The following is a 13,296-nucleotide window of genomic DNA, read 5'->3' as shown; positions in this document are numbered from 1 at the left end:
AGTGGGCGCACGCCTGCGGGCGCGGGTACAGGTAAAATAGTCCGACCAACGAAGCTTTTGCAACCCGAATAATTCTCCCACCTATGAAACTTGGCACATGATGAAAATAGGTAATACAGATTATAGATATACAATAATCCAATAACTTTTCTTACGAAAGTTAGGTATTTTTACCTTAACATGAAAATCGGGCTCAATGCGAAAAATTCTTCACACTGAAATTTTTTCTGTATACGTACCTATATACTACTTAGAATATATATGTAAAATTATACAATTATTTTTCGATTTCAGAGATATCGCAAATTTAACTTTTAACATTTTGCACTTAACTTCTACTGAAAAATTGCTCTGCTGATTTTTATTTCTTAATATGATTTTATTTACTAAATTTATTCTCATAATTCTTATTTTTACGTAATTACGTCGTGTGAAAAATTGCTCAGGTAAATTTATTAGGTTTCTTAGTCATGGGTCGCTCTATTGCAATAGATTTTCAATAATCCAATTGAAATTCAACTAAATATACCAAGTTTTATAAATATCAATAATTGCTAATACTAAGTATTGCCGCCGCTTAGCAGCGACCGGACGCGCGGGAGTGCAGAGGGCTGCGGGGCATTAGTACCGTAGCAGCCAAAGTATCCAAAAGTATGGGACAAAACAGGAAAATTGACTTTTATAAAATTGACTTGAATATTACACACTGTATAAGGTCCAATGATCCAGTTAGCTAGTCCTCTTAATACAATGTGAATGGTGTTCCATTTTCAGTCTCTTGGTGCAAAATGCACATGTCATTCCTTATTAGTTAGGTATATTTATGTAGTTTTTATTAATTGTGTTTCCTATCATATTATTGTATCTTGCGTTGTGAATAAATACGTCATAAAAACTCTCTTTTAATATAATACTACTGGCAATTTCGAGCCATATTTAAAAAGAAATCCGTTAATTCGGAATTCTGACAGTGTAAATAAAACATGCGAAAAAAGCCGTCAAGTTCCAAATGAAAGAGACGAAACGATCACTGACAAGTTGTTACTCAACTCGGTGATTGTCAAAAACAAAAAGTTTGAAGAGATACCTAAGTAACCTACCGGGTTAGTATCTATAAGCCCAGATCTCGATTCGACTAATTATCGATAGGACTAAATCGCGATTGGACCAGATATCTATAAGCCCAAATCTCGATTCGACTAGATATCGATACGACTAAATCGCGATTGGACCAGATATCTATAAGCCCAAATCTCGATTCGAGTAGATATCGATACGACTAAATCGCGATTGGACCAGATATCTATAAGCCCAAATCTCGATTAGACTAGATATCGATACGACTAAATCGCGATTGGGTCAGATATCTATAAGCCCAAATCTCGATTAGACTAGATATCGATACGACTAAATCGCGATTGGACCAGATATCTATAAGCCCAAATCTCGATTCGACTAGATATCGATTTGACCGTGTCTCAATTGGACTAAATCTCAATGAGGGCTATCGTTTTTTGTCTCACTAGATGGCGCACTGTTGCGTGAGGTTTTTAAGTATTGCTTTCAAAGTCTGTTTTTACGAGTGTGAAAACAAAGTTTAGATTAAAATCATATTTAATACACCTTAAAACCGTACCATAAAAATATCGAGCATGCCACAGTGTTGCATAGTCCCCGTTTTGTTCGGAAAAAAGGGAGGACCAAAGTTTTCGAAAGACAAAACTGTCTCGAAACACAGACATTCATTGCCCCTGAACGCATATTTGCCATAATTAATTTCAGATATTGCAAAATAGTCACAAAATTATTCTAATTATAAATAAACCCGCGTAGTTCACCCAAAACCTATGAGATTTGACATTTCGGAGACCTCACGCTACACTAGCGCCTCTAGTGGCGAATTCATACGCGATAGCCCTCATTAGGCTGCATTGCCATTTGACTAAATCGGTATTGGACTATTTATCACGTTTACTACAAGTAAATATGACGCACACATAGGGTGAAGTCACATCTATCAGCATTGAATCGCATTTTGTAATACGAAAACGCAATATTGTATGAAGTGCGTCCGCATGCGGAAGGGTAAATTGATGCGGACGCATCTTCATACAATATTGCGTTTTTTTATTACAAAATGCGATTCGATGCTGATAGATGTGACTTCACCCATACGGGCACTCCCAGCAAAAAAAAAGTTTATCTGCATCCATCATGCTTATGCCTTTACCTGTTGTGATTTTCTTTGCGTATTTCAAAGTGAGAACAAACTTATTATTAGGTACAATGTCATGTCATAATTGTGTTTGACAAATTAATTTCTGTTCAATATGAATAATTCAAGAGAAGGGAAAAAAAACTAATATTCATTAAAAATAAGAAAAATAATCCAGCTCTTTTATGCGATGACTATCGCTTCAACTGGGTGTCAGATAATAAAAATGAGAACTCGTTTTGGCGTTGTGCAAAACGAGAAGTCTTGTACTTCCGTAACGTTAGTCGAATCAAGATCTGGGCTTATACATATCGGGTCCAATCGCGATTTAGTCGTATCGCGATCTAGTCAAATCGAGATTTGGGCTTATAGATATCTGGTCCAATCGCGATTTAGTCGTATCACGATCTAGTCGAATCAAGATTTGGGCATATTGATATCTGGTCCAATCGCGATTTAGTCGTATCGCGATCTAGTCGAATCGAGATTTGGGCTTCTTGATATCTGGTCCAATCGCGATTTAGTCCTATCGATAATTAGTCGAATCGAGATCTGGGCTTATAGATACTAACCCACCTAACCTATACCTACCTACTTTCTTGTTACATAGGGTAACAAAAAACTCGCTACTGACATGCGACTACCTTTTGTTACAATTTCAACCTTACGTGAGTGGTAATAAGAATGTATCGCTGACTTTAGCCTGCGAACTACATGTCGTCTGCGTTAAGTATATCCTTAAAAGCATATGAACGTTCGAAAATTTGTTGGATAATAGATAAAACTGTTTTAATATATAATCAAATGACCAATAGATGTATAGGAATGGGCGGAGCTATTTTTACATTACGTACTCGTAATTAACCTGTCCTCTCCCAGAGGCACAAATTTGTGCCCAAATTCCTTTGATCCTGTTATCCTGGGAGATGACAGATTAAGCAAAAATAAAAAAAATGTTTCAAAATGAAAAACTTTTGGATAACTAAGAAAAGCTATGTATTTGAACATATAAAAGCATATTAAAAAATAAAAATCAGCACAGCAAATTTTCAGTAAAAGTTATCGTTAGCTATCGTCGATAGTTTTACATACATATTCTAAGTATTACATAGGAACGTATACAGAAAGAATTTCAGTCTGAGGAATTTTTCGCAGAGAGCTATAAACGATTTTCATGTTTAGGTAAATTGTATATCTATAATCTATATTACCTATTTTCATCATGTGCGAAGTTTCATAGGCGGGAGAATTATTCGGAAGTCTCCATACAACGAATCATTTCGTAGACTAGCTAAAAATACTTTTAACCTCCGACCGACTGACTATAAGTTTGACCGCTATGTGTGTCTGTCTGTGGCACCGTAGCTCTTAAACGGGTAGACCGATTTGAATGCGGTTGTTTTCAATACGCGTCCACCCGCTCCGTGTAAACCGCGTTAGCTAGCGTAGGCCCTTAGAGCTGCAAGCAGAATCGTGCAAGTTGGAATCACCAGATTGAAGTGGTCAATCAAGCCCCGTGCAATGCAACTTACACGGTTTTTTTTGCAGGTCTAAACTGGGCTTTAGGATTCCATTCTGCATTCCTATTTACATTAGGAGTCGTAAGCTTTCCAACCATTCAGGATTCCAGTTAAAGGCCTTGTTTACATCGAGCATCATTCTGGCAGACTTAGATAACGCCCTAGTAAAAAATTGTGCTTGGGTACGTTGACATTCAGCTTCATGCCAGTTTGATCATTTCTTTGTATAAATGAAGACATTTGTATTTCATACAAATTACATAAAAATAAACTGGGAGACAAAGAAACTACATCAAATTTACATTTTTGTAAATGTAGGTTTTTTGACTCGAGTGTACATAAAATAATAAAAGTAGTGTAAAAGATCAACATCACAATATATTATAAAATACTTTCTAAATAGATGTTTTATTTTATATTCAAAGACACAGCCATAAGTAAAAATAACAAGTCGCTAAAAGTATCAGTCTTATTCGTAACTTATTATCTAGGTATAAGCTGCACGCCTCCTGGTGAAAAACTCGACGCGACAGTTGATCATTGTTATACGTCGTGCTGCGCTTCCTCGCTACTTTGAACTTGCCGCTTTTCCAAACGCCATGGTGCGTCAAAACTCAATGAAGATTATAAAATTAACAAAAGCAACGGTCAGATTATACGTAGACGAAGGAGTCCGATTAACGATAAACCTACGCACTTCGCGAACGCAGACAGGTTCAATCCGCTGGGCAATTTCATAACATTATATAGGAAACGCATTTTCGTGGATGACGGTAAAGGGCGCGTGTCGACACTATTTAGACTTTTACAATCGTACCTGGGTCCGTACGGCGGCTCAATGTTACGGCGCGGCGGCGACAACAATTCGTCGTAAACTCCAGCGTACCTGAATCAACAATATAAAATACCGTCAAATACAAAAATGTAAATCTGATATGTAAATCACGCTCACTCAAAACTAAAGCATTTATCAAAGTTCTACCTTTTTTATAATAAAGGTTATTTCCGTAGCTTAGCCCCCTTAGTCCTTAGCACTAAGGATTTTCGATAGTCTCGGTAGATAGTTTCGGTAGTGGATCGGATCTCTAGATCCTCAAAAAATATTTGCGTGTCAAATTTCAAGTCTCTAGCTTAGTGATGGGCAAATTACGGCCTGCGAAGGGATTTAATCCGGCCCGCCGACGTTCCTTCGAAGTGAATAGTAGCTATCTATAAGGCCCGCGATCATAATGTAATTTCATTATTTGGCAAAAACATAAAAAAGTATAAATTAGAACGGTGTAACCCTGGCCCTCCTCTAAAATATCTGTAACTTTCTGGCCCCCCAGGATAAAAGATGGCCCACCACTGCCTAGCTGTTGAGTCGGTCATGTTACACTTTTGTAGAAAGGTAAGGTATAGATATAATATTACATCAAGTGAAGAGTAAGTTCCCTTAGAAGTAGGTAACTTCTAGACATGGAACAAGATTGAAAAAACTATTGGCAGTATGTTACTTACCGGTGAGGCGACATCGCACGAGGTGGCGGCGATCGCAAAGCGGACCGCCGCGGCGAGCGCATCGGCGAGCGAATCGGCGAGCGGGGCGGGGTGCGGAGCGGAGTGCGGAGCGGAGTGCGGAGCGGCGAGCGGGGCGGCGAACGGAGCGGCGTGCGCAGCGGAGAGCGCGGCGGCGAACGCGGCGGCGACCGCATCGGCGAACGGTAACGCAGCGGAGAGCGGTGCCGGCGCCGTGGAGATGGCGATCTGGATTAATAAAGACATTATTTAAAAAGTAGTGGACACGAAAACAGAGGTGAGAATGAGAGAGACCTATGTCCAATGAGGGGGGCCTATGTCCTACAGTGTACGACCTACGGCTGATATGATAATCATGATGAAGACAGAACAATTAAAATGACATAGCGAGAATATTAAGGCAGGAGCCATGATGTTAGATAATGATTTAATCCATTTACAACTACGCAGTAATAAGTCCGGTAGTATTTTGCACCATAGTATAATTTAATTTAATTAGTATAACTAACTATCACATATTTTGTTAGATATAAGTGGTAACGACTATCTTACCGTGTCAATGACAACGACCTCTCGCGGGAACGCCTGCGCCTGGGGGACCATGGGGAACGCCTTATACGCCCGCGAGAAATGGAACGGGATCTGTTAAACACAAATAAAACCTTTTATTTAAACATTCAAAAAACATAATTTCATAGTGTTTTATCAGCAAATACATAAGCACTTGTTTGCCGAGCATAATTATATATTAGACTTATATAAACCGACCACCACAATTAAATACGATTTATAAGTATGTATGTACAACATGCTAAATTAGGATAATAACTAATTGTTAAACAAGATGAAACTCGATAACAGAGAAAACAGACTACGCAACAAGATGATACAACTGAAAAATGGACAACAGCGACATCAACAAAATAGAACTTAACATGCACAGAGAGACTAGCGTGAAACAACATGCAAACAAAGCGAGGCGCTATGTGACGACTTTATATAAAGAGGCTCTGTTAGTATCCAAAGAGAGAACGAACCTAGAATAACGGAGTCGGCTGTCACCGCGGGACCGGAGCCGCAGGCGCGGGCTGCGAGGGCTGCGCGGCGGCGGCTCACGCGGCCGGCTCAGGCTGCGCGGCGAGCGGACCGAGCGGGGCGAGCGAGGCGAGCGAGGCGAGCGCGGTTCACGCGGCGAGCGTGGCGAGCGCGGTTCACGCTGCGAGCGTGGCGAGCGCGGTTCACGCTGCGAGCGCGGCGAGCGAGGCGTGCGCGAGCGCGAGCGGCTGCCCGAATGCGCGCGCCGCCGCTCCTCCTCGCGCCGCTTGGCTCGCATCTCCTTCTCCCGGATCATTCGGTTGAACGCCTCGAGCGGATCCACGCCGTGCCTATCACAGAACATAGCTTCGTGAGCAACGATCGCGCCACAGACGGAACACAGTGTTGACCATAAACGAATACCATACATGCACATAAAATCCACATCTCGAATGCGACAATTTGTATGAATTAAAAAAAATCCCACAGTAGGTACATGTTATTTTTGTCCTGTGAGGACGCATAGAACAGGAAAACCCAAATTAGAGAATTTCAAATGAAAATAAAAAACGAAGAGAATAGAAGCAACGAAATACTTGGTATATTTATAGTATACGACAAAGACGCCCGTAAAGTCTAACCTTTAGTCTACCGACTATCAATCAAATGTCTCTTTTTTTCCTGCCGAACATTGCCAAACTAAATGTACAAACAGCGAAAATGTATAATTTCGACCGCATCTACTCATTCTTTTAAAATGATTACACTCCTTACTGTAGTGTACCTAGTGCCTTGTCCAGAGCACCTAGCCCAGTACAACACTGGCCCTAGCGCACTACCGTTTATCGTGGGCATATAGCATCAAACAGAAAAAGCATATCCATACTCGTATATTCACGTCAAAAGCTAGTGGGCTAAGGCTACATAAATTTGGTCGCACACCTTCCGACCGCCCTTTTTATATTCTTTAATTATAATTGCGTAATGTGATGAAATGATGAATGACTAACCAGAAAAAAACTACAAATAAATGAATCAGAAAAACAAATGAAACTTTTTCTGCGTTCAGCAATGTCCAGCAGTCGACATAAACACGGCTAAAGATATTTTTTCGGAACTCAATTTTTAAGACTTGGAACAAAATCAATTTAAAATTTATAATTTCTTTGTGGGGATATGTGAAAATTGGTATAAATCTGGGGATCAATGCTGGAAATTGGAAAATGCTGCATCTTTTTCGTAATGTACTTTTGCTACTCCTCTTGTTATGATAAAATCTTTTCTAAGGATGCATATAATTACCCATTAGGAGAGTCCTTGATGCCGGGTGGCGGCGGCTGGTACGGTTCCGGCGGGAAGCGGTCATTGAACGGTGGCCCCGGGCGTCGACCGCGGCCGTACGGTGGGCTGGCACCAAAACAAAGGTTTTAAACTATTGCTTTGCTATTCTACTAAGACTACTATCCGTCCCACTACTGAGCACACGACTCTTCTCATGCCCAGTGCGGATTGTGAACATCACACACACAATTTAATTGCTTCTTAGGTGTGATCAGGCTCTGCTCACAACGTTTCTCTTCACCAAAAAGCTAGAAATTTCACACATACCGAAAAACTTAGATGCAAGTCACTGGCACTAGACTGCCATGGCTTTTTTATAATTGACACATTTTTAGATATAAGTATGTATAATAATTTTAAAATTTTCTTTGACATTGTTTGGTTTCTTTTGATTATTTGTGGTTTGATTAATTTGTTATTCTATTTAATTTGACATATTTGTTTTATTTAGTCAGGATTTATCTTTAGTTTATTAGGTAATGTGTATAATATAACATTGTAAATTTTCTATTTAATAAATGGTTAGTATGTAGTTTAATTTTGATTTCTGTTGATGATAAATAAACTGAAAAACGACTGAGACTAAACGATCGCTCATTATATAGAACGCATTGTTTGAATTAATCAAAATACTCACTTGTTATATCTGTGCCCCGGCGGAGGGCCTCGCCCAACGAATGGTGGTGGACCCCGGTTAAAAGAGGCCTGATAACAAATAAGTTCCTTAATTATTTTCCATGATAAAATTTATTGTCTATAAAAAAAGGATATGTGATAAGTACTTTTTACTTGATTTACCTGTGATGCTATAGGGTCCCTTCCTTCATCTATTGTAGGGGTACTGGCGCGCTGCTCGTCATTTCTTGGCATCTAAAGTGAAAAAAGCAGTTTATAAACGAATCAATTACCTACAACTATAACAACTTAAAGGAACACTTGGCACATGGCAAATACTCACACTCATTGATAAATTCGGAGGCGTTTCCAGGCCAGGGGGTTTCAAAATAGGCGGTGGTCCTAAAACAATAAAAATATGTCGTTGAGAACCACTTTAATTACTAGAATTTAAAATTTGAGTTACATTTAGATGCAAGGTGACCCGAGGCTATTGTAGCTGTGGGGATGTTGTATCTGAGCCGTCTGATGGCGTCCTTACGACAACAACATGATGTCTTCACACAACACACATGAACATGGCGAACATGGCGTCGTAAAGACGCCATCAGACGGCTCAGATACAATATCCCCCCAGCTACAATAGCCCCGGGTCACCTTAATTATATGAACCTTGAACTACGATATCGTATCTGAAGCTGATTTATAATACAATTCTATGACTTTATTGAATCACAATATATATAGTAAGCTAAGCAGTGCAGAAAACGTAAGAGAAAAGGTAAGAGGCCGCCTTATCGCTTCAAGGCGATCTTTCCAGGCAACCCTAACAATAGAAAGAAGTAAGGAATAGATTTTAGCAGGTGGTGCAATTTAGTTAGCAGCCTTGCTTGTAATGTATGGGGTGGTTTTAACAGACTTCTGAAAATGAGGGCATTTCGAAGAAAAACCTCATTTATAAATATATTGGTATTTGGTAGTAAAATATAAATAATAAACAATAACACTAATTTTCATATACTCCTAACGCCCAGAGTCATTTATAAGGGACTTATTGTAATATGGACATAGTGTTGCAAAAAAACTGTTTTTTTTCAATCGTGAAAAAAAAAACTGAAAAAAAAAAATCTTTTTCTGGAGCATGTTTTTTTTTCAAGAGTATAGAATTTCAAATTAAAGAGGCAGTATCCGTAAAAGATTAATACTTACCAGTTAATATTAGAGTTTTGAATTTATTTACCATACCGTTTCGGTTGAATAGTACCAAGTTCGGTTTATGTTTGTTTGAACGTAGTCAGTAGACATTAACACAGAGGAAGATTACATTTTTGTTTAATTGATTCATGAGTACCTACCTACTTAATTCGATTTGTTATTTTAGTAAAATGTAAGGAATTACAAAACATACCTCAATACAACAATTAATTTCCTATAAAGAATAAATTAAATGTATTTAAGTATGTAAGCAAATTACAACAAAAATAATATTCAAATTAAAAATAATTAAATTACATGTCAACCACATGTGTGTGTTACATGTCATTTCCTATTGATTTTATTTCTGAAAAAAAAAACAAGTTAGAAAATAAACAAGGCTACTAAGTTTTTTTTATTTTACATCACTATTTGAACATCATATATTATGTCATAAAGTTTGATTTTCATATATCAAAAATTTAACTTGGGCGTTATGAGGATATGGAAATTTAATCAAATCTTCGATACAAAATCTGCTTTCTGACAATAATTTGTATGGTTTTGTCTCCAACCGATACTTTCAATACAGTAGCTACAACCGTATAGCTGTAAAACCTGTGCGACGGACGGAGAGACCGACGTACACGTCAGTAACAGCAATAGGGCTCCGTTTGGACCCGGGTGCAGACCCTTAACAATGAACTTACAGAATTTCACCGACTAATTAACAAAGCTTGTAAATTTCACGACGCGTGTTATTAAATCTTTTCAGTTTCAATAACCAGTGGCATTCGTAATTCGTCAGCGCAAACTCTTATCAGCATCAAGGACGCGTGTTTTTTTAATAATTTTTGACACTGTCATTGCCATTAAAATTACAAAAAAGTGATTGATACTCGTAATGTGCATAAGAGGCACGGTGCAGACACGTCGTTTATAGTTTTAGGTGCACTGGCGTTTTTTATGAAGCTGTTTTGTTAACGACGAACATGGATTTCTCCATCCAGAAAGCTGTATTGGCAACAATATATTTTTGAATAATAGTAAAAATGGTGTTTCTGATGATCTATGAAGGATCCATGGAAAAAACATGTCTAGTCACCTGAGCAACTTTTTAAGTTATAGTGGTTTAGTTTGAAAGTTAGTCATCACAAACAATTACTACGGTTACCTGTTCTTTAAAAGTCAAAAATATATACATATATTGTTTTCAGAAATATTAGTATGAAATACTGCAACATCGTGAGCTCATTGTAACATTAATTACTAAAAGGTTCCGCAGTGGGTTATAATCAACTCACCAACTATTGAAAATAACAAAGTAAACTACATTTTATAGATCTGCAGATCAATATTTTCAGATATCTATATTTATTTTTTGAGATTAAAATCTTAATTTTAAAAAAAGGTGACAACATGTTCTGTACGTAGACCCTTCATTGTGGTCATTTTACAGGTGTTCCAAACGTCAACGTCAAGCCAATCAATATGCCATGTTATGTACAGTTGTGTCATATAATTAAGAACGATTTTTTATAGAGAAGATTTTTTCAAACTGACTACTAACTGCATGTATATTTTGTATCGTAAAACAATTCCGTACTAGCGGTAAATTCATTTATACATATAATTGGCTAAAAAATAAATATATAAACACATTACATCTAAACCTAGTATTACTACTTACTGGCTGGTCATATAATTAAGAACGCTGAATAGTTTATTTTTTATTCAAATTTATATAGAGAACGGACGGCCACTTTGTGGTTTTAGGTTATTATTCGAATAAATTTTGGCGCCATTTAGTGCCGTAAAAGTCTTAAAGGCGATTGCTTCATATAAAAACAATGGGGAAAATTAAAGTTGTGATAAATCTACAAGAGAAGTAATACTAAAACTTCGCGACAAGAATTGGTCGTATAAACACATAGCCGATCATCTGCAATGTTCAAAAACTATGGTTTTCACGCCATAAAGCATTTTGCCACGTATCAAACTACTTCAAATGTTCCGCGTGTACCTAGACAAAGAAAGTCATCTCGTCGAGATGATCGAAATATCGTTCGTTTGGCAAACAAAATCTTTTAAAGGGTCTAATACCGTCTAATAAGTTAAGAAAAAAATATTTTGGCGAAAACAACCCTTCAGCAATCTCGGCACGCATTATTCGAAGGCGTTTGGTAGAAGAAAAGATGCACGGAAGGATAGCAAGGAAGGTGCCTATGATGAAACGGTGTCATAGGCAAGCCCGGCTTGCATTTGCAAGAAGATATGAAAACTGGACAGTCAGACAGTGGAAAAACGTTCTTTTTTCTGACGAGACGAAATAAATAGGGTATGTTCTGATGGCAAACGATATGTAAGACGGCTTCCAAATAAAGCATTCGACCCAAAGTACACAAAAGTGACTTTAAAGCATGGCGGGAGAAATGTAAAAATTTGGGATGTTTTTCTGGACATGGTGTTGGACCTGTTAGGCTGATAGAAGGAAACATGGATCAATTTCAATACAAAAACATACTGAAAGAAACAATGTTACCATATGCTGAAGGCGTGCTTCCGGTTATTTGGACATTCCAGCATGACAATGATCCCAAGCATACTGCACGTACCGTTAAGGAATTCCTCACATCGCAATCAGTTTCTGTCTTAGATTGGCCAGCCAACAGCCCCGATCTTAACTCAATAGAGCATCTTTGGTGCGAAGTCAAGAAAAAGGTTTCAAATCGACAGTGTCGCAATTTAAGAGAACTGTATGACGTATTCTTAGAAGAATGGAGCTCTATCTCTCTTGCGAAATGTCAAAAATTGATAGATTCAGTGCCTCGCCGGTGTAAGGCAGTAATAAAAGCCGTGGACATGCTACTAACTATTAATTTTAGTTAAAATGTATTAAATTGCTTTTTTTTGTTACAAACTTCACGTTAGTGTGATTTAGTTAATCTAAGTTTCAAATAAAAAAACTTTCGAGCAGTTCAATAAATCGTTCTTAATTATTTGTCCAGCTTCATTACTATTTTAATTTGTTACTAAAGAGAATAAAAAAAAATTTGTAAAAAAATGTCAGCAATTTTATTATTTATCCTTAATCCCGTTTGCTCTATTCATGTGGCTATTTCATAACGTAACTAGTTACTTCTAAGAAGGAACCACGACTACACATGACATGATTTAGTTAAAAATAATCTGGAACTTCAAATCGTTCTTAATTACATGACCACCACTGTAAGTAGGTACAGTCACCTACATTCATTAATATCTACCTACCGGCCTTAGAAATACAGTTTTATGAGATACTGGCGCCCCGCCCCGGCTCCGCACGGGTAGAATTTTCAAAATAACCCTCCTTTGGACAGTCGGGTAAAAAGATCTCAACTCAAAGGCACTTCACCCACATTTTTCAGCTCCTTTCCCTAAAACTATACTATACCCGCGCCTACGAATAAATAATAAGTCAAAAAGCGTAACTGCGTTATAAAAATGGAAACTGTGTCTTAAAAATGCAAACAAAAAAACAAGAAACAAAACGAACACTCAAATTATACAAGGCAGACGCACTCGTACTGACAGTGATACTGACCAGCACTGGCCACAAGAGGCACAAGATGGCTGCGGCCGTGTTCCAAATAGCCGCGTTTACAAAATCTTGCAAGTTTTGTTTAAAATTTTTAATTATCTAAGTGTTCATTGTTATTGAATATTGCACCGCGGCAATTGCCGATAATGTTGTGTCACGTCACTTCTCTGTTCCGTTTCGCATAAATATTTTTGTATCGTATTCGATGGAAACTATTTAATGCACACTGATATTGCTATATATTTTTAAAATGTACAGTTTTAAATTTTTATGATTAT

General features: G+C 37.8%; 1 protein-coding gene across 4 annotated transcripts in view; it reads right to left on the bottom strand.

Annotated features, from left to right (window-relative positions):
* Nucleotides 1–13,296, bottom strand: part of snama (something that sticks like glue) — a 50,819-nt gene that overhangs the window by 21,892 nt on the left and 15,631 nt on the right. For 3 of the 4 annotated variants that reach the window (XM_074089229.1, XM_074089228.1, XM_074089231.1), the window contains 8 exons: nucleotides 8,588–8,646; nucleotides 8,428–8,499; nucleotides 8,267–8,334; nucleotides 7,591–7,695; nucleotides 6,291–6,638; nucleotides 5,806–5,895; nucleotides 5,236–5,481; nucleotides 4,553–4,621 (listed from right to left, as the gene is read on the bottom strand). In XM_074089229.1, coding sequence (XP_073945330.1) covers nucleotides 4,553–4,621; nucleotides 5,236–5,481; nucleotides 5,806–5,895; nucleotides 6,291–6,638; nucleotides 7,591–7,695; nucleotides 8,267–8,334; nucleotides 8,428–8,499; nucleotides 8,588–8,646 — 1,057 coding nt within the window. The remainder of the gene's footprint in view (nucleotides 1–4,552; nucleotides 4,622–5,235; nucleotides 5,482–5,805; nucleotides 5,896–6,290; nucleotides 6,639–7,590; nucleotides 7,696–8,266; nucleotides 8,335–8,427; nucleotides 8,500–8,587; nucleotides 8,647–13,296) is intronic. The other variant, XM_074089230.1, reaches the window with a different exon arrangement.

The sequence above is a fragment of the Choristoneura fumiferana genome, chromosome 6 (assembly GCF_025370935.1).
Source record: "Choristoneura fumiferana chromosome 6, NRCan_CFum_1, whole genome shotgun sequence".
Classification (NCBI taxonomy): domain Eukaryota; kingdom Metazoa; phylum Arthropoda; class Insecta; order Lepidoptera; family Tortricidae; genus Choristoneura; species Choristoneura fumiferana.
Note: the sequence above shows the minus strand (reverse complement) of the source record. Positions and strands in the feature narration are given on the sequence as shown.